Source organism: Netta rufina, assembly GCF_964035555.1.
Source record: "Netta rufina genome assembly, chromosome: 10".
In the NCBI taxonomy this organism is placed as follows: Eukaryota; Metazoa; Chordata; class Aves; order Anseriformes; family Anatidae; genus Netta; species Netta rufina.
Window position 1 is genome coordinate 2,655,804 of NC_140133.1, and position 22,081 is coordinate 2,677,884.

Here is a 22,081-nt window from a genome sequence, read left to right on the forward strand (position 1 = left end):
TTTCTCAGAACTAAAGATGAAACTATCATAATCATTTTGAGAAGAAAATGCTTTTAGGTTTTCTCTCAGTCTTTTTCCCCCCTTTCCTTAAGAGTATTTTTTTTTCTTCCGAATTTGAACTTCCAAAATAAATTCACTAAATTCCCTAAGACTGGTTAGATTATATGGACTTTATATGGATTTGATTTTTTTTTTTCTCCTGCTTGGTGTGTTTGTTTGTTTTTTATCAAAGATACAAATTAGCCAGAGTTTTAAAGACGGCCAAAATTCAAAGCACAGTTCAAGTTGCTTTGTTTTGGTATTTATTTATATTTCAAGCTGTACCAGGACAATGAGAGCTTCACATCTGCAGAACCACGCAAGTGTGCATTCAGGAGGCAGTTTCTGGAGACTGCACGTACCAGATTACGTATATAACTCTGAAAATCTAAACAAATACATATTTCCTCATCTCCCAAACTTGATCAATATGAACTATTGCCCCTTCCTCAAAGAAGAAATTCTTTCTAACCGGGGGGGGGGGGGGGGGGGGGGGGGGGGAGATGGATTTACAGAACTGTTTCGAAATGATTAGTCTTTACAATGACAGCATTCCTTAACTGTTAAAAATAAATGATTAAGCAGACAGTGAAGGATCTCAAGTTTTTCCTGGTTTCTCTCCAGTCTGTGGAAGAAAGGTTAAACACAAATTCTGTATGCATGTGAAAGAGCAAATAACCGGATTTGTCAGGTTTTGCCTCTTTTAATCCTCCTCCACCAGCCACAGAGTAGTTTTCTGCAGACTCAGCTAAACTGGATTTTAAGACATTTAAGAGTTAGATGAAGATTTGATCAATGTGCTTATCTCTGTGCTCTGTTTCAGTGAGGGCAGCAGAATACTTCTAACTCCCATTCCCCCTCCCACTGCATCCTGCCATGCAGGTAGTGAAGGCACACACTAAACTAATTGCAGTTTTTCCCTTCATTCCCTTTGGGTACCAGCAATATGCCTGAGGACAGGCTGAGCACTCACACCAGCACTCTGTGACAGGAATGCAGTCAAAGGATGAGAGAAGCCTACCAGATGCCCAAATAAAAAAATTTAAAAAATTAAAAAAAAAGAATATATATATTTTATTTATTTTAATTTCTTAGAATTCATTGCAGCAAAGAAACAATATGTGATCTAGTTGAACTGTGCTGGAATACACTTGCTAATGCTACATTTGATGAAGAAATTAATTTCTGCATATCAGGAAAAGCAATAATTAAATCCAAGGGCACTAAACAAGAAAATATTCATGTCTCTAAATATTCTTCAAATTATGATTATCGAGGGTTATGTGGTATGCTACAGAATACGCCACTGACTGTTAGAGCATACCAACCACTTTTCATTTTCCAGTGTAATCTAAGTCACCAAAAAGTAAAGCTCTTAATGACTTCAGAACATAAATTTCTTCACCTACATATGAAGAACCAGTCAAACTGAGCAAAATTCAAATGATACCAAAAGTAACTAGCAACAATTACAGTTAAAATACTAAATGTGAATACAAAAATATTGCTGAAAACCTTTAATTTGTTGCCCACAACTAACAGAATTATAGCCATCACTCTTTTATTCATTATGTCTTTATTCTGTCATTTGAAACTATTTATAGTGACACTGGGTTGATTCACCATAATTTCCTTCCACCCACAGCCATTTAATTTTTTTTTTCCTCCAGTAATTTTATATATTTAATGTGTTTTTCATCAGTTAAAAAAAAAGTGTTTTACTGAATTAAAAAATTATAGATCAGAATAGCATCTATTGAGCAGCACAATTTTAAACAGTGCATGTTGATATTCATTTTCCTTCCCTTAAAATTCTGCAGATGCAAATTAGCTCAATGAGGGAAATGTGTGGATAGTGGGAACGTGTTTGTTATACAATTAGAAATAGTGAAGCTAGCAAAGTAATAAGCCTTGAAGTTTAAGACTTTTTCATCTTCTATTATATGACTCCAAAATACCATTTGCATCTCAAGAATGCCATTCCCAATCTAGCCTTGATCAAAACAATAGAAAATAAGAATAAAAATATAATGTAACAAAATCCACAATGAACACTGAAGAATGTGCATTTAAATTGTCTCAAAAAAAAGTTCAATAATTCACCTGGAATATTCCTCACTATTACCTCACTTGTTTCTTTAGGTACTTGGAAGCCGATATTTTAAGAAATTAATCTAGATACAAAAAGCACACTACGCAAGCATGCCCTGTCCTCAGCAAATGCTCTGCATTGACATGACAACATAAGATCAACAGCCTCATCCTCCTTTATTTAACAGGTTTTTACAAAAATTCCACACCATGCAGGAATGTAAACTGGAGATTACAATGCAACAATTCTTATTTCATAGATTATATATTAAGAAAAAACTGATACAAAACAACAGAAAGGTGCATGTTTGGATTTTTTTTTTTTTTCTTAGCTTGTTTTAGATTTAGTCCTTCATCAGGCTCCCATTTTCAATATAACACCTTATCATAATATTTTTTCTCGACCTCTCGTTTATTAAATTAACTTCCCCAAACATATTTCCTTAGTGCCTTTTCACTCCAGTATGCTTTCCAATCCTTTCTTATGACCGAGTTTTGTCTGACTTTCATCAGTGATACTTGAGTCTCATCCCTATACCCACTCATGACACTTGTAAGGATTTAACCACTAGCAGAAGAGATAACAGGCTCAACTGCAAACTGGGGCAAAAGCAGTCAAATATCCACTGAAGAATATAATGAAAAAAATACATTAAGAAAAAAAAAATAATTAAAACCTGCCTAATTAATGAGCCTTTCTTATTAATGACACCTTTCCATCTCTTCAGTTGTATTTAATTTTCTGATATAACTCTTATGTATGAGTTCAGTAACATCATCTGGAAGCAGCAATATTAAAGCAAATGACTGGAATAAGTCTTAGAATGGAAAGATGTTTAATCAGTGGGTAGGAAATTGGTCTACTTAAGCATTTACCTTCAAAATCCACTTCTAAATGTCACCTTCAATCAAACAGAAAGCAAACACTACCTTCTCTGACCAATGTGTCTGATCAAACAGAGAAGCACTCACCATTAAGCAATGAGCCAGAAGTTACTTAAATACCAAAACCAGCCAAGAAAACAGTAAATTACTTGTGGGTAGTTTGTAAGTAATTACTACATTCATTCATTCAGTCAGTATGAATTCTTTACTTAGTTTTCATAAACAAATTATTCAGAGCTCTGCAAAGTATTCCCACAGAAAATGAAAATTCCTTTGTTCAGGAATTTTTGCTCTCAGCTTTAGGTTACTTGCCATGGACTCTGAGTTCATCCAACCAAGCTCATATTGCGCTTACCAACATATGTAATAGTTATTAACATGAATGTCTATATACATATACACACAGAGACACAAGCATATGTATATCTTTGCTGGGTTAAAAACTGTCTGGACAGACAGGCCCTGAGAGCAGTGGTGAACAGAGTGAAATCCAGCTAGTGACCAGACACCAGTGGTGTTCCCCAGGGGTCTGTGTTGGGGCCCAACCTCTTTAATATCTTTATTGATGATTTGGGTTAGGGAACTAACCCAATTTGGGTTAGCACACCCTCAGTAGGTTTGCAGATGACACCAAGTTGCGGGGGGGGAAGTGTCAATCTGCCAGAGGGTAGGAAAGCCCTGCAGAAGGACCTTGCCAGGATGGGTCAATTGGTAGAGGCCAATGGGATGAGGTTCAACATGGCTAAGTGCCGGGTCCTGCACTTTGGCCACAACCACCCCATGAAACAGTACAGGCTTGGGGCAGAGTGACTCAAAAGCTATGCAGAGGAAAAGGATCTAGGGGTTCTGGTTGATGCTTGCCTGAACATGAGCTGACAGTGTGCCCAGGTGGCCAAGAAGACTAACTGCATCCTGGCTTGTGTCAGGAATAGTGCAGCCAGCAGGGCGAGGGAGGTGATCTTCCCCTTGTACAATGTTCTGGTGAATCCACACCTTGAATATTGTGTTCAGTTTTTGGCCCCTCCCTACAAGAAGGACATTGAGGCCCTGAAGCATATCCAGAGAAGGGCTACAAAGCTAGTGAAGGGCCTAAAACACAAGTCCTGTGGAGAGCAGCTGAGGGAACTGGGGTTGTTTAGTATGGAGAAGAGGAGGTTCAGGGAGACCTAATCGCTCTCTACAGCTACATGAAAGCAAGGTGTGGGGAGTTGGCGGTCAGCCTCTTCTCACAGATAACCAGTGATAGGACCAGAGGGAATGACCTCAAGTTGTGCCAGGGGATGCTTAGGTTGGAAATAAGGAGACATTTCTTCTCAGAAAGACCAGTCAGGCATTAGAATGGGTTGCTCAGTGAGGTGGTGGCATCACCGCCCCTGGGGGTGTTTAAGGAAAGGTTGGACCTGGCTAAGGTCCATAGCTTAGTGGGTGACATTGATAGAAGGGTGATGGTTGGACCAGATGATCTTGGAGGTCGTTTCCAACATTAATGATTCTATACGTTTAAAAAATGAAAATCTATTAATTAGTCAGGATAACAGTTCACCAGTATTTACCTTTTGATATGTGGATGAAGTACATGTAGTTTAACATATTGCTTGCTTAATTCATGTATATGCACACACATACAAATCAATAATGAACTGCATCTATTCTGTATATTCTATATAACACATATTTGTATATTCTATATATTATATATAGAAACCTCAGCATGTATGCATGTGTAAAGGTACGTACTCACACATATATACACATTCATAAACTAAAATGTGCAAACAGACAGTATATGAATAAGCATGAACATTTCAAAGATAGTACATTTTTTTATCTGTACATAGACAATATGACCCTAATAGTATCTGAAAACAGTTTGAAGACTGGTGTAAAAATCATTGGTGAGGAAAAATAAAAATCTACTTCTCCTCCTTGTAAATGTTTTTTAAATGTAAAAGCTGATATTCTACTCCTTGGAAGACCATTTCTCTACATATGGAATTTCATGATAAAAAGCTCTAAAGTCCCAGCTTTCTCTAGATAAACTCCACTGGCTTACTGATGCATGAATGCACAGAAATTGAATTACTGTACAACAGCAATTACTTTTCACAGCACAGTTATAATGAGAATCAGCTCCACAATGAACACCAGGTAGCTACAGTATAAAATGTTAATAAAAAAAAATATTTTATTTGCATTTTCCACTGCAGCAATGGTAGTTGCCTGAAAGAAAAATAATTCTTAACACTTTACTTGCCATCTTTCAGTGTCAATCTACTGAAAATAGAAATTTAACTGCATAAAGTTTTAAGAATAGTTTTTAATATTCCCTAATAATTTCTCTTTCATACTGACTTCTTTCATTTCCCTCATTTTGTTTTTCTATGACGCCATTAACAGAAAAAATAAAAACAGCAAATGCATTGTTTTAATTCCACCTCTTTTCTGCCCTTAGATTTGTTACAGTAGTCATTTGTTACTGAGCACTGTCATCATGCCCTACTCCTTTCAGTTTCAAATGTGCTTGGAGTCACTATAATGTCATGAGACCTCCTAAAAAAATTATGTTTTGTTTTGATTTTAAATCACAGATAACTTTAAATTAAGTCAGGTCAAGCCCATTTCCTGTAAGTGAAATCACTAAAAGTCCATGGAAATCAATTAACTAATATCACAAGTGACAGCAAACTATGCAAGGCTCTCAAAGTGATTATTTGGGTTTGGCTGTAAAATTAAAACCACTGCTGTACCATGCAGGAAACGAGTTGGTTGAGGGAGGTGATTGTCCCGCTCTACTTTGCGCTGGTGCGGCCTCACCTTGAGTATTGTGTGCAGTTGTGGGCACCGCAGTACAAGAAGGACGTTAAACTGTTGGAGAGTGTACAGAGGAGGGTGACAAAGATGGTGAAGAGCCTAGAGGGGAAGATGTATGAGGAGCAGCTGAGGGCACTGAGCCTGTTCAGCCTGGAGAAGAGGAGGCTGAGAAGGGACCTCATCGCGGTCGACAACATCCTCGTGAGGGGGAGTGGAGAGGCAGGTGACCTATTCTCTGTGAACACCAGTGATAGGACCCTCGGGAATGGTGTTAAACTGAGGCAGGGGAAGTTTAGGCTGGACATCAGGAAGAGGTTCTTCACCGAGAGGGTGGTTGCACACTGGAACAGGCTCCCCAGGGACATAGTCACTGCACCAAGCCTGTCCGAATTTAAGAAGCAATTGGACTGTGCACTTAGTCACATGGTCTAAACTTTTGGGCAGACCTGTGCGGTGCCAGAAGTTGCATTTAATGATCCTTATGGGTCCCTTCCAACTCAGAATATTCTATGACTGTGAAACGTTTCCATTTATCCCACCTTAAATGTCTTAAATATTCTTAAAGATAAAGAGCTATAAACAAAATTAAGTATTAGTAACATTGAATCAAAACCACTCTTAATGGGTTTAACTCCAATTGTGTCAGAAATATTTCAAAACAATATCTGAAGCTGCCTGTCTGAAATTCCATCAAGTAGGGCAGTGTTAGGGAAGAAACAGTTAACAGGAATATCCTGAACTGCTATAAATCTAATGTAAATAATGAACTCTGGGAGTGGGGGGAGTTGCTTGCTAGGGTCTCCATCAGTAAGTAGATGACAAAAGGTTGTATAATTGGTTTAGCACTTTCAGTTTTCCATTTATTTTTATGTATCTGACAGCACAAAAATGGGACATTCTGTGATAGGATAATTGCATAGTGAAGGGTAATTCAAACAGGGGATGAATATGATAAAAATCATACCGAGCCAACTAATCACTATCAAAAGTGATGAGACAAAGATAAGAAAAAATCAGCCAGACTATAAATTGGGAGGAGGAAAAAGTTCAACAGTGATTAGTATCCTAGAACACATTAATGTGTTTGAAACACAAAGCAATCCCCCCCAAACCTGAAGACCTTTCCAAGCCATCCTATTTCTATATTTCCAGGTTTTCTTATTGGCCTTTTCCACAAATTAAACATTTTGTATTACTGTGGCTCTCTCAATAGTTGTCAGATGATGTTAAATCTGCTAAAAGCTGAGAAAGTACATTGATTAAAACAATTTATCTAAAAAAATATTTTATATTACACTATGGATTACGATCTACTTGTATCTAATTCACCCTGCACTTTAGAGTAACTATTTGGGCTAACACAAACACATTTTTTGAGCACTTGGATTTCAACCTTCTCAATGGTTACCCTATATTTCTAGCGCTGGGGGCTATTTTATAATTTGGTACTTCATTTGGTACTTATCCAAATATTACCACTACTTCATCTGAAATATTAATCTAACCTCTAGGTTTCAGTGCTCAGTACATTTCCATCAAAATTTAGGTCAAAATTCTATTATTTTAGAGGCAAGGTGAGTAACATTACTTTGTCTAAACATGGAGCAGAAGTCTCAGCTCCATATGAGCTTTCAAAGTCCTATCTCACCTCTCCAGATAAGAGAAAATGAGCTATAGTGTACCAAAGATGCAAGTTGGGCAAAACATGTCAGGACAAAACTACTAAGCTCTATTGGCAATTTGAACTCTGGTGGGCTTTCAACTTACTACCAGAGCATGAAAGGTCTCCCGCTGCACCTCTAGCTACGGTCTGAACTGTCCAAGGTGCTCCACCTCATGAAATTATGCAAAATATAACTTTCCTGGAAGGCACACTATACAGATGAATTTTAAAAATAAAGCAGCCCTGTCCAAACGAAGCTTCTAACTTCTTTTCCAAAGATCTAAACTGTCCAAAGAAGGGTCTGGGTCTTAGGTTTTCAAAGCCCTTTCACACAACATTACATACATGCTTTAACTTGAGAGGGCTTACTTTTACACAGAACACAGTTGCCTACATTGGTCTGTGAAGCTTTGGGTTGTTTTTTTTCCCGTCCTTAGAGGAAAAACACCATATGTCTGAAGGGGCCAAACCAGCCCTGTACACAACCATTAGAAAACACCCGTTACAAAGCTGTAATTGAGATACCACTTCCCTAACACCAACCCACGCTTATGGAAAAGATGTTCTCTTGCCTTGCATGCAGCTTGCTGCTCACTTCTGGCTCTAAAAGGCTGCTGTTGCAAGATTGCTTTTTCACATTTTTATGTTCTCAGGGCAGTAGTTTTCTCTACTAAGGAAAAAGGAAAACAGTCTCACCAGAGTCAATGTACTTCTGCAGGCAATCTGCAGGCTTCTGGAAGCTGTTGCACATATCTTAAAGTGCAGTTTTTCTCTGAAAAGCACACTTTTAAAATAGCACTGTGGGGTTCCATGTTTATTGTCTTTCTCTGCTTCCCTGCCAAGTGTGCTCAGTTTACATGCTGAAATATGTTTTACTTTGCTGCCAACCAAGAAAATTCAACCTCTAAACTAGCACCAAATTCCTTCCTCCCTTTTGCACTGTAACAAAAAATAAAAGGCTGAATTGTATCTCCAGCTACACAAATGGAATCCCCTTCCTTGGGTGATGCCTTCTGCCCCACAGCTGAGACATAAACTCCACTGAGCAGACACACCTGACCTGCAGCACAGTAGATGTCAAATTGCATCACCACAGTGGACTATCAGTTTGTTGACATAGGTGATACAACAGAAAATACAGTTACAGTCACCTAAATTCCTAGCAAAGAATAATGTAAAATGTAAATTACAACAGCAAACTTGCTATTACTTAGAATACTTGTTACAACAAGCTCCTATTCAGTATCAAAGAACATAGAAGTCAGATTTTTTTTTCATATTTTAAAGAAAATCTAATAAGAAAACAAAGCTGATACAGCTGAGCATAAAAGAAGGGTCAGAATGGAAATCCAAAAAAGACACTAAAACCTGCAAAGGTGCAGAAAGCACAATGTAGGTAATTAACTATCATTAATAAGTTGTCTTTAGAGTGATGTAGTACTTACCACAATTAAAGGAATTTTGTATTTAGTCCCAGCTAAATATTGTATATAATAAACATTTATATTTTTTATATTTAATTTTTATATATATTTAAAATATGTATATAATAAATATTGTGTATAATAAAAATTTGAATCTTTTTCTGGATCTGAACTAAAGGATAGCTTTTGATCTCAGAAGACTCTCCCCAATGCTATTTTTATGCTAGAGAGCAATGGAATTAAGTCTGATTTGCTTTGGTTTGATATTGCAAACTCTAACATAAATGCACAACAATATATAGTTATGTTTGAGCAAATGCAAGCGATACCTTACAAATCTAAATGGGAAGCTGGTAGTCCAAACCTAACTACACATTCTTGAGTTTAACTACTGCCAGCATAAATAATTTACATCTATTCTCTAAAGAACTAATCCTAAAAATATTTCTGAACACTTTAGCATTTCCACTCCAGCTTTCAGAGCAAAGCCTAAGTTCTGTTCTTAGTTTTACATGAGAGAATGAAATAGTAGACTGATCTGCTGCTTACCCGTACAGCTTCAGATTTTTTGTGAAACATTTCTTCCATGTTCTTTGCTAACTTTTTCACAAGCTGAAGGCCATCAATTTCTTCTATTGCAACATCCTTCTCATATTCTTTGTATTTCTAGGGAGGAAAAAAGGACAAATTATTCAGAGAATCTGCTGAAATTTTGACAACTAATTATTAGTTTCATGTTACGCTGTTGCTGACATTCTCTATTTATTTGATGTTTATTTGCATGACAGAAGGTTGCTGTGTGCCAAGACACAGTCATAGCGATGAAACAACTGAGTTAGAACCAGAACTCTTCAGAAAATACAATAGAAATATTTATCTCGTGTGCCATAGGATGCAAGTGATTTTCCTTCACACCAGTTCAGTTGCTGCTCCCCACAACCAAACATCAGAAAATCGAAAGTTAAAAACCCTTATATTCTATCCAAAATCATTTTAAACCAAATATGCTTGCCAATCTACCATGCCTTAGCAACCTAGAATCCTCTTCCTTCTCAGCTGAAGTTCTTGCAGATATCTATTTCATGAGCTTTATACAATACTTAGATTATGAATACTTATAGTATAAGCATATCTAGATGTTCTTAACTTTCCATGCAAAGAAAACCTGACATAAACTACATAAATATGAGCCTTTATCTGAATGCAGGCATGAACGTATAATTTGTATAATATGGATGAGCATTAATTTATGGTCACTTTATGCAGTGTGAGTGACTCTCAGACTGAGCACTGAAAATGTATTCAAAACAATTTTGATCCTCTGGTTTCTGCACGTGAACTTTTTTTTTTCCCCCTTATCAGTGTTTATAAATGATGCTTGTAAGAACATAATACACAAAAAAGCATAATACTCTTTCAAGCCAAACTTCAAAGCATTTAATACAGGGAGAATTCCTCCTTCCCATGTCATTCCACTATAGCTTGCACTCTAAGTGATGGCTTGCAGTCTAGCTATTGTTTGCTTATCTCTACTTAAAATGTGTTTGAGTTGTCATGAACTAATCATTGCTCATTACTCATTTCTGAACCCTTAACCTATTCACATAATCATACCTCCACGATACTGCAAGAAAGACGAAAAACACTTGGCTTCTCTCAGCTTTAGCCTACGTGCAAAAAAAAATCTTCCAAACCTCTAAAGCAGACCCTTAGTCCAGTCCACAGCACAACACTCAATAAAATGAGATGGTATTCTTAACAAAATTCGTCGATAAAATTTGCCTGTCTCTGAGTTGTATACAACACCACAGAGGGAAGAACAAGGACATCAAAAACAATGACTCAAACCACCTGAATGATCATTTCAGTGATCAAAACAATAATAAGTCAGGACCAGTCATGTCCTGGCTGGTGACAGAAGAAAGAAATCTACTGTGAGTGAATACCTACACTTATTGTACCCATTTCTTCCAACAAAAATGATATTTAAGACACGGTGACACTTCGGACTTGTTTTAATAGTATACTTCTCTGTAAAAACTTGTGCAAATGTCCTAGTAAGCAAATAATATTTGATAAAATATCATTTGCTGACAAGACATTTCATAAGAAGGTTAAAGTACAAAGGTGTCAGTAAATATTTAGAACATTGAATTCTGGATATACTGTAATTTTCTCATTTCAATAATTTACTTGTATACTATTTCCTATTATGAGACTATTTTATCTGAAATGTTAATAGTAGTCTAGCAATCTTTAAGAAGCCTCAAACACGCCACCTGCATTTTTTCTTGGTGGGGGAAAGTAGGAAAGATTGTTCCCTGCCCCCCCCTTGGTCTGCTTTTAAACATTTTGATTTCAACTCTGCAAGTTCATTTCTGCCACTGCTAAACTCCTGCTCAAGTTCTGCTATTCACTCTGAGAGAATTATTTTAGGATAGCACAATGATTCATCTAAAACAGAATTGTTGGTTCTTTTCTTGTTGTTGTTGTTGTATTTTGCTTTTTGGGTTTTTTTGGGGGGGGATTTATTGAAGAAAATACAAGAACATAGTGGGTAAATGTTATTGTAACAAATACTAACTGTAGTAAAGTGCACTTGATTAACAGTAAATGGAAAACATTCCCAGTTAATTAATGATGTCAAAGCCTGTTTATGTCCCACTGGATTTGAAGCTTTGGAGAATTTAAAACAAATAAAAAATGCACCGCCATGTACAATTATCATATTTATTATGTCAACAGACCAAGTACAAATTTGACTCACTTATTTCAAGCTGCGCAGATCATGTTCAGCCTGTCAGCTTCTGATAAAAACTGTTTCCTTCAGAGTTGACTTTAAAGTTCTTAGAAAGTATTCCAAAATCCATCCCGTCAAGAGTCTGTTTTCAGGTCATCAGATTTATTGATTTAAACTTTTCCATTAAGTGAAGAAAACCATACTCTTCACTGCATTTGTCTTAATACTGCATGTTACAGTGGAAACCAACATTTTCCAGCAACACAGAATTACACCATAGTCTATTAGTTTACTGTTAGACAATATTTAAAAGCCACACTTGTCAATTTTGAAAAACTGGTGCCTTTGGAAATTAATAATTAATTTGCTTCAAAATATGTGGGTATAATTTATCAATTGATAATTTAGGATTTTATAATTATACTACTACTTAGAGTATTCATTCATTTTTCCCCTAAATTAAAAGTCAAAGGTCCAAAATAAAAAATATAAACAATCTTTTTCCTCTAATATATAAGTTCTAATAAAGAAGACCACACATCTTGCATGGCACATGCCCTGCCAACTGCTGGAAACCTTCAAGAACATTTGCAACAAACTAGAGGTATGTACTTGATCTGCAAGACCTTGACAATCAAGGCATTTACTTAATACCTATTTTATATTCAGAATTTCATTGCCATAATAATACTTCTGTTACTTATTCAGCCCTCAGTGGAAGGTTGCAAAAGAGAAGAAATAACATGGCTGGAAAGAACAGCAGCTGGTTTTAGTGTTCTTGTGCTCTAGTGATCGTGTGTGGAGAGAAGAGGTGCCAGCTTAGTCTGTGCATCTCTCAGCACTCAGTGTGCAGGAGGCTGGGAAATTTGATTCAATCTCAAAAACGGTTGATTCTACAGTACCTATTAAAAAAAGAAATCTGAATCACAGTAGATATGAACACACACAAAATATAACTGCAAAAGGTGTCATTAATAACAGATTCTCTTCCTTCCACCACAAAGGTGGTCTGACATATAGGCTCTCATCATTCTCCTGTAACTACATTTTACAAAATAAATTCTTTTTTAATTTAAAAAAATAGCTAAAACAATACAAAGTTCATTCAAAATTTGTAATAAGTTTTAAAATAAATTTGTTTTATTTTAATGTCATCTTGACAAAACAGGACTGTGACAGTAAGGCTGCAATTAAACAAAATGCTATCACCAGCAGCAGTGGAAGAACCTGTTTTCTGGGCTGTCCTTTATATTGCACAGTTGCAGACTATCTTGTAATACTGCTACTCTTAATAGTACTTCTAAGCAATGCAATGCTTTAAATCAGCCATTTCCTCTGCCCTGTAAATATATATATATATATAGTGTGAAGTCGGTGGAAAAAGCATTTAAAAAAATGTAACCCTCCATGTTTTTCAATATTCTATCATTTGATTTCAATAATAGATATGAAAAAATTCACATCAACTTTTCTAGCACACAATGATACATTTCTACTATTACTAAAAGGAGATAAAACAACATCAACTTTTCTGTAAATAATTGATTTGCAAGACAAAAATGTATGAAAAGTTAGTAACAGTTGGACATTTCTTTTGATAAGTGGTTTTCCAATTTTCTAGAAGATTGAGCATATACAACTAAGCAAATTCTGATTTGTTTCGTTCTGTTAGCAAAATCAGCATTTGTTAAGAAATTCTCCACAGAGACAGGAACATTTATCATTTGACAAAACAGACAAAAAATAGATTATTTCTGCAGCATCTATTTTGCCAGATCATTTCACATAGGCACCAGGCAAAGACAAACAGTACTTCACTGTCAGAAATTTTAATGCTTTTCATGGATTTACTTGCGTCCCACCCCACAGAGTAAATGATCATGTAGGAGTAATATACCACAAAGGAGCCTACACAAAACTCCAGTCTGAAGCATCTATTGCAATCCAAGCATTGGGCAATTAACATCAACAAGCACCCAAAAAAATAATTAACACACAACATGTAGCTTGAATGAAGAAGGAGGAAAAGAAATATCCTCTTGAAATAAGACAACTTCATAAAGATGCCATATAGAGATACCTTAAAGGAAACTGTAGCGAGGTGGGGTGGGGATTGGTCTGTTCTCCCACATGCCTGGTAACAGCATGCTAAAGTTGCACCAGGGGAGGTTTAGGTTGGATATTAGGAAGAACTTCTTTATTGAAAGGGTTGTTAGGCATTGGAATGGGCTGCCCAGGGAAGTGGTTCATTCGCCATCCCTGGAGGTCTTTAAAAGACGTTTAGATGTAGAACTTAGTGATATGGTTTAGTGGAGGGCTGTTAGCGTTAGGTCAGAGGTTGGACTAGGTGATCTTGGAGGTCTCTTCCAACCTAGATGATTCTGTGATTCTATGTCAGCTACAGTCTGATTTTTTTTTTTTTTTCTCCAAGGACAAATGTGGTGTTTGTGTTTCTATCTGTATTTTGTATCTACTTCTATCAGCATTTTATCAAAATCCAGATACTATGTTGTATACCAAAATATTTCACGTTGCTTACAAGTGTGTAAACAGTTCTCAGCATCACTCTTTCAGCAAATCTGTGGGTGCTTTGCACACAGACAGAACACTGCAGCCATTTATGATAAAGATTCCACCCACTCCCAGTCATCTTCCAAAGCAGATAATATCACTACCATCCTGATCAAAGAAGTGCATTTACCAAAAGCAATTTTGTAATAGTCCTTTAAAACCAATCTGTCAGTTTGTGGTGCATATTTAGAAATCGATATAAGCCTCTGAGGTGTCATCATAGTTACTTCTTGTATATTTGTACATACTTCACAAATGTTGCTATTTGAGATAGTTTCTCACATACGTGACATTTATGTGTGCTTTATAATGTGCTTTATAATTATAATTACTTTATAATGAAAATGCAGCATGTAAATAAAAGTTCACATATCCATTTCAATCTATCCATTGTTTCCATACAAAAAAAAAAAAAAAAAAAAAAAAAAAAAAAAAGGTATATATGTATTTACTCTGTGCCATTTAGGAAAAGACACCACACAATTGGAAAATACTTTCAGACGTTTGGGTATCAATATTTCAAGTATAAAATGAGATTACAGAAACATACACATAAAGCTCACATTGATTTTTGATGCCTTTCTCATAAAATAATTTTTCGATTGTATGCTATTAGCACTACTGAACAAAATTTAAAACAAATGTATTTATTCAAGGTGCTTTAAAACACCTACTCATTCTTTACTTATTTTGTTTTCAGTTATAAAACCTCAACCCCACAATTTGTAGAACAAACCGACAATGTATCTGCATTAGGTGCTGCCTTACACCATTAGTAGTTCTGTTGAAAATAAAGGATATATGCACAGAGCAAGGCTTGCTACTATTAAAAACATGGCTCTGAGCTTTTGAACCAAAGATAAAAATGTAGATTGCTCTTGATGTGGAAATCCTATCACAGCATTTTACAAGACAATATCATTTTAAAGCATGCTCAAATCGATGGGACACAAACTGGGAAAGTCTGAATCCTAGGCTCTTGTGGTGCTCTAACATGCTAGCACACATCCCTTCTACACACAAGATAGGAGAGCAATTTCCAGCAGATGATTTAAAAATATACTGCAAAGACTCTAAATGCTTCATTACAAGTGAGGGGTCGCTCATTAAATATGCACTGTTGCAGTAAACCTGAATTTGAAGCCAAAGAAAATGAAGTCTCCAGTATCGCATGCGAGTGGGAATCAGAGCTTTTCCACTGAGCAGGAGGGTATTCAGATGGCACAACCACAGCAGACATCAGCTACAGATGGTGCACTTCTCTGATAGACTCATCTGTGAAACTGTCCTTAGTAAAAGATTTTATATTCTCCATTATCGCATTGCCCCTATGGTGGTGTGCTTGTTGTTTTAAACAAGAACATCACTGTTATGTTATTTGTTCCTCCTTACTCTAAAACAAATTTGGTGGGGCAAGTTTTAATGCCTCAACAAAATACAGAGCATTAGAGCTGTTTTGTGGCCAATGGCTGGAAAGCATTTATAAAGAAAAATACTTCAGTTAAGAGCTGGTATAAAATTCATCATCCACAGATCTCCAAAGATTTTATAAAGTGAGCATCTAAGAATCTGAATTCTGTACATGAGGATACTGAGATATAGATAAATTCAGTGACAAGCCCGATGCCACACAACAATTCATAACTACAAAAAGAACAAAATCTCTTGGTTACTCTTCCAGTGCCCTGCCCAATAGACCACAGATAACTCCGTTAACTTCAGCTTGATCTGTATAGAAAAATGAGTCACAATGGTATATTTCTCCTCACCTTGACATTAAAGAACAACTCGATAATTGGAAGTTTGTGTTACACCACATTACACACTCCTATTAACCTTTACTGAACCTCTTTGTGTTGATGAAATCCATCAGCAATGACCAGTGTGATGGAACATTCATTTTCTTTTCTGTGGGGAAATTTTTATTCTTCATCAAATGACTCCAAGGAGCTCTACACTAGCCTGTCACATTTGACTCTTGCCACATACTGGCATCTGAGCAACTCCTGTTGCCTGAAACTCCAGTTTAGTTGCTTCATAAAATCATGTATGCTGAAATGCAAAATACTGAAACATTTGTTGCATACTATTTTATCATGATTATAGTAAACCAGGTACAGCTTTGTAGAGCTAGAGATCAACTAACCTGGTAGATACATTAACATCAGAAGACTTGAAAAGGGTAGTTACTGCTTTCCTTGCAAACTCATTTGCACACAATATAGGTAATTTACGGTCATCAAAAGGACACCATAACACCAGAATATGTAATCTTTACAAAGTTATTTAATTCTGACCTATTTCTACTTCATTGTTACATGCAAGTGCTACTAAACCAAATCAATTAAATCACTAAGCTGAATAGTAATTAAAAGCAACAACAAAAAAACAGTTCCTGATTTAGCAACATTACTCCGCTGTGTCTGTTCATACAAGACATCTCAAACCTCTGGACAACTAGATACAGATAGGTAAACCACAAACAACAGTAAGGAGAAGAGCCTTGAATATATAACTGGTCATAACAAGCTAGTAGGGAAAGATACAAGATACTCTACAAGGTTTGCAAATAAAATAAAAAAGCAGCAGTCATATTGGTGAAGCATGAAAAACAGTATTCACTAATAAATGATAAAGTTAACAGCTTCAAATGCTTTATCTCAGAATAATTCAATATCTCAATTTGTACTTAAAGTAGTTAATAAGCCTCCACTGAAACAAGCATCATGAAAGACAGGTGATCCAAATAACCTAGACAAGCAATCCATTTAGGGGAGACAATTCAAAGCAGTCAAACAGAGGTCAAGAATGTGCTCCTTTCTTTTCCTCAAACAGCGCTACTTTGGGTCAGGGCCAACCAGAGTAACACAAAATGTTTGAGGATATTTGCCTTGCTGCTGCCTCCAGCATCCAGTGGCAGAGGCCAACTAGAGGGACTTTGGGCTCTTTTGCGAAAACACTCACCATCTTTCCCAACCATAAACTCAATCACACAGAAAAATGGTTGAAACTTTATGTTACTGTTTTATAGATTCTTTTAGACATCTGAAACATCTTCAGAGGCCAGCAGGACTATATTAAGAGCCCTGTATTAACAGCCAGCTAACCAAGATCATTAAAAACTGCTTTAGATATATATTTTACAGAAGTTATTCATATAATTATACATACCTTCCTTCTATTTTACAAGAGAATGTAAAGTCATTATCTAACCCAAAAATAGAACATTTTGGGACTGTCCTGGAGGCACCTTTTTCTATAAAGATGTACTTGATACTCTTAAAAACCTGCTACAGTGTTTCATATGAAGTACTTAAAACAATGACCTAAAGAAGCATACGTATAATCTGCAGAACCACAGCATGACCCAGATGGCACATTCATCCAAGGCAAAGCCATCACTATGTTTTCATGTGACAGCAAGTATATTAGGAGCATGTACATCTATCCTGCTCCTCACAAAAGTCCGAAGAAATGCGAGAATGCAGTCCTTTCATCTTTGTCAGTTATTCTGAGCCACTGAAGATTCAGAAGTAGGGAACCTGACAACTTACAATTTACATCAATTTCTCAACTTGGATGACATACTGCAACATTGCTTTTTTTTAACATCAAACTGCATAGGTCTCTGAAAACCTTTATGGTTACTGGAAACAAGGACAACCAAAGAGATAGCTTGCTTTGTGCTGAAAGGTCACAAGATACGTCTACAAGCTAATTCTTTCCATCAGCCTTTCTTTATAACATCTTTCTCATTACACTTCGTTTTATCACTATGTCTGTCTATCTTCGTCCCTCCTTACTGTTACATTTTGAGAGATCTATGTCTGCCTTATCCCTAGGCATTGCTCTGGGATTCGGTATTCCCCCTTTTTTTTTTATTAGACACTGCCTATTTTCCATCCCAAAAAAGCAAGTTAGACAACCATCTCCCCACCTTCCATTGTTGTCCCTAAATGAGTAACAAAACAACATCAGCAGAGAAGAGACAAAAAGGAGTAAAGAGAGAAAGACTGAATAGCATTCTGAAGACAAACATTTGCTTAACAACATTCACATCGCATTACAAGATCTAAAGACAGTCCTCATTTAAAATAGCTGCTCCTCAGAAAAAGCAACATGTATTTTCATCTCCTCGTGAAACAAACTCTGGTCATAATTTGCTACATTCTCTATAACTAACATTCATCTGTTTAGATAATACTTCTAAACCTTATCCATTAGGTGCGTGTGTCAATCTGCTCTTTGACCAAATTTAACATAATTAAATTTGAATCAAACCCATCTCAAGTTAAGGTCTAAGGCACATTGTTTTATTTACACAGGTTTCTAAATACAGTTAGTTCTTACATAAATAAATATGGAGATCTTATTCAAGTGTTATTTTTTTTCCTGGTTCCTAAGTAACTAGAACATGTTTTTGTAATTTAGGAATTAATTTAATTAGTGAGTTCATCTTGCCAAAAAAATAAAGTGTTATATATAGTGTCACAATAGATTGTCGACATAATGTATAGAAATAAACTATCTAACTTGAGTGCATAATAGAATGCATAAACCAACACATTTATCAGAAAACATATTAAACTTTTGTACTAAGAAGTACCCAGCAAGAGCTCTATGTTGCTTGTCTACAAAGAACAGTCTTAATGATAATCTGTCTGTGAATCAAGATGCTTCAATCTGCATTGCAGGGAATAAAAGCCATGAATAACAGCCAAATCAATACTATCAAGTCATAAAGAATACAGTGTGCTCTGTTTCAGGCTAATGGTAATTAATTTACTTTTTCTCCCTTCACACATGAGAGAAACCTAGAAGAAGAACACTTTAATCACACAGAAGTTGCTACTTAGAAAACAAACACATACGGGTATCTCCTGTACTTAAAAAATATCATGTTACTTGCACATGTCTACAGAAATCAGCTTGTGTTGTAGAAACACATGCATATACTGACTGATGTTTTGCAGTACAACCATTTGAATGCTTGCTTCTTAAACAAAATATTTTGTTCTAGTTAGAATGCTCATTAGTATAAGCAGCTAACGTCTAACATCACCTTTCTGCAACAAATATTCTTCGGGAGAATAAATGTATAGAAATACTTTAAACTTCATATTTTATTACACTACAATGGAAAACCTTAGTGAAAAATTAAATTCACTTATTTTGAGATTTCACTAATCTGATTCAACTCCACTGTTTAATGAAATGATGACTACTTTGCATTAAGAAAAAAAAAAAAAAAAAAAAAAAAAACAGGCTTAGAGGCTTAGGTGATCAGCATCTAGTGGTGGGATCCACTTCTTATGAAGTAGAAGTAAGACTGGCCCTAGACCAGCAAGCCTCAACAAGAGAAACCAAGAGTTCCTCCCAGTTCTCTGGCTTTACACATATTGTTTTCTGAACAACAGAATTTATCACTCACTGTTTCGGAATTCTATTAAGTACTATTTTTGCACAAGTTAAACTTTAAATTTAATTTGCTACAATTAATGTCTTCATAAAGACACATTTCCATTTTCTCCACAATAATATTCAACAACCTGCCATCAGCAGACTGCTACTATTTCATTGTTTAATAAAAATACACAATTTCCACAATTTGCTAAACCTCAGAACAGGAAAACCACCTGAATTTCAGGAAACAGCTAGTCAATCTATTGATAAATTCCTCTCTGCTCACCACAAAGCACTAACCTTCTTGGTGACTGCATTCAGGCCTCTAAGGCAACAGTAATCAACATATGCTCAAGTTAAAATCACAAGCGGTCCTATTGAGGCATGTAGATAACTTTAAGTGCATGACTTGTTCTGTGTGTGATTTAGGGTCCCAGTGGTCATATCTATCAACATAACCTTATGTAATTTCGCTAAACTAATATCAGGCTCAAAAATGCTAACTTCTGAGACTGAGCTTGACCTTTGGTTGTTTACCAGCAACTGTGCAAAAGATTCATAATGGAAGCTCAAGTCTTCATCTCCTGAGCTCTCTAAAACAGCTTTACCGTGAAAGAACATAATGCACTTAGCAAAGGGCAGAACACTCTCTTAATTTCCAACCCCAGATTTTGTCATTATAACCTATTGAAAAAGTAAAATATTTAGGTTCTTGTCAAATTCTGTTCTGCAACATAAATATCCCAAATTTACTTGCAGGTTTATTCCTTTCACAAAAAACACAGCTTGCCCCTTATTGTTACAAACATACAAAAATGGTGTGCATCAATAAAATATAATAGTGGCAACCGGACACTGTTTGCATTTGGAGGTACAGCAGACCATGTGCTGTGCTCACAGGGACTGCCAGAGGCATACATCTGTTTGTGCAGTTCTAGTTCAGTAGTTTTAAGGAATCACCTCATTACAGAACTGCCATGTATGAGTAAATTTGTGGAGCTTGCCCTCCTCAGTCAGACAGTTCTAACCTCCTCGCAAACCACAGTGGCAGCACAGAGATGAAGTGTTAAGCTTATCAGGCCTCATCTGTACCATCACCTACTTAGTTAAACCCAGGCCATCCATTTCTCTGTCATTTCTTTGTTCCTGAGGTGCCTGAATGTATAATAGCCAATAGCAAAAGATATAAGACATCTTTAAGACTTCAAAAGAACAGCACCTACATTTTTTTCCCAATGCAGACTGAAAAACAATTCACTAGTACCATTTTAACCATGGCATTCACTACCTGCATCTTTTCTTGCTCTAGATTCCACCTCATACTGTCACTATGTATCATCTGCTACAATAAAACTACCCAAAAATAATTAATTAATAAATTAATTAACTTTCAGTATTTGCACTGAAATTCTTAACTCTGGAAAAGCCTGCATTAGTGTAACAATATTATGGTTGGGAAGGGTTCTTCTGGTTATTGAAAATATTATAGCACAATAAAGACAACTTTGGACTCACCACTCCCTTTGGGTATCACTAAAATAATCGGAGAGCTCTGTTTTAGTCAAAAAATAAGGATTGTTCTTCAGTGGCCCTTAAAAAAAAAAAGGGACATTAAAAAGAAGACTGCCTTTAATTTATTCAAAATAAAGTTCCCTGTTTCCCCATTTCTTTTTAGCAATACAACTCTACTCTCTAGAAGATGATACCTCATGGATTTTAATTTCAGGAATAAGATACAGAACTATACATCCAAGTAACTGCATCTGTATCCCCAGCTGACAGAGTCTTTTCTTCTCTCCTCCAATTACAGCAGAAGGATGGGACCAGTTTGATTAGTCTAGTCCACTATAACCTCCCCATCATGTTTCCATCTGGTATAAAAATGTCCTTTCTAGATTACTGGTACAGGTGCACAAGTGCTATTTAGAGATGCACAGTAGGAGGCACTGATGCTACTCCAGCCCCAATGTCATTGATGGCTATAACCATGAACAGGGAAAAGAGCTATCACAGCTCCATTTGGTCTTGGACCTTCTGGAAACATACAAGTTGCTTCTCCCCACACAACCCCATACAAACAACATTTTGGTTCCCCTGCAGCAGCATTCTGATCAGTTTATGTACAAACTACAGCAGAAGTCACATAAAGGGCTTTGGAAGGGGAAAAAGATCTTTTGCAGGACCAGTACAAATCTGCATGCAACACTTCACTAATTCATCAATTCATCAACAGCACCTGTAGGGAATCCTGAGCACATTTTCTATGCCATAGAAGTATCGATGGTGTCATCTTATGTCTCTAACACACACTAAGAAGGACTATGCTGAAAGAAGCTTTCGTTGAAATGGGAAAGTTTGCTAGCAAAGGAACAGAACGCACCACTATTAATAATCAATTTGCCTTTGGTTCATTCTTAATTTTTTTCCTGTTACAACTGAAGATTAAGAGTCAAA

At 36.2% G+C, this 22,081-nt stretch overlaps 1 protein-coding gene across 1 annotated transcript in view; it reads right to left on the minus strand.

Annotated features, from left to right (window-relative positions):
* Window positions 1-22,081, minus strand: part of CACNA2D3 (calcium voltage-gated channel auxiliary subunit alpha2delta 3) — a gene marked incomplete at both ends in the record, with an annotated part of 463,508 nt that overhangs the window by 361,979 nt on the left and 79,448 nt on the right. Inside the window, one exon of the mRNA XM_084292978.1 lies at window positions 9,463-9,579. Coding sequence (XP_084149104.1) covers window positions 9,463-9,579 — 117 coding nt within the window. The remainder of the gene's footprint in view (window positions 1-9,462; window positions 9,580-22,081) is intronic.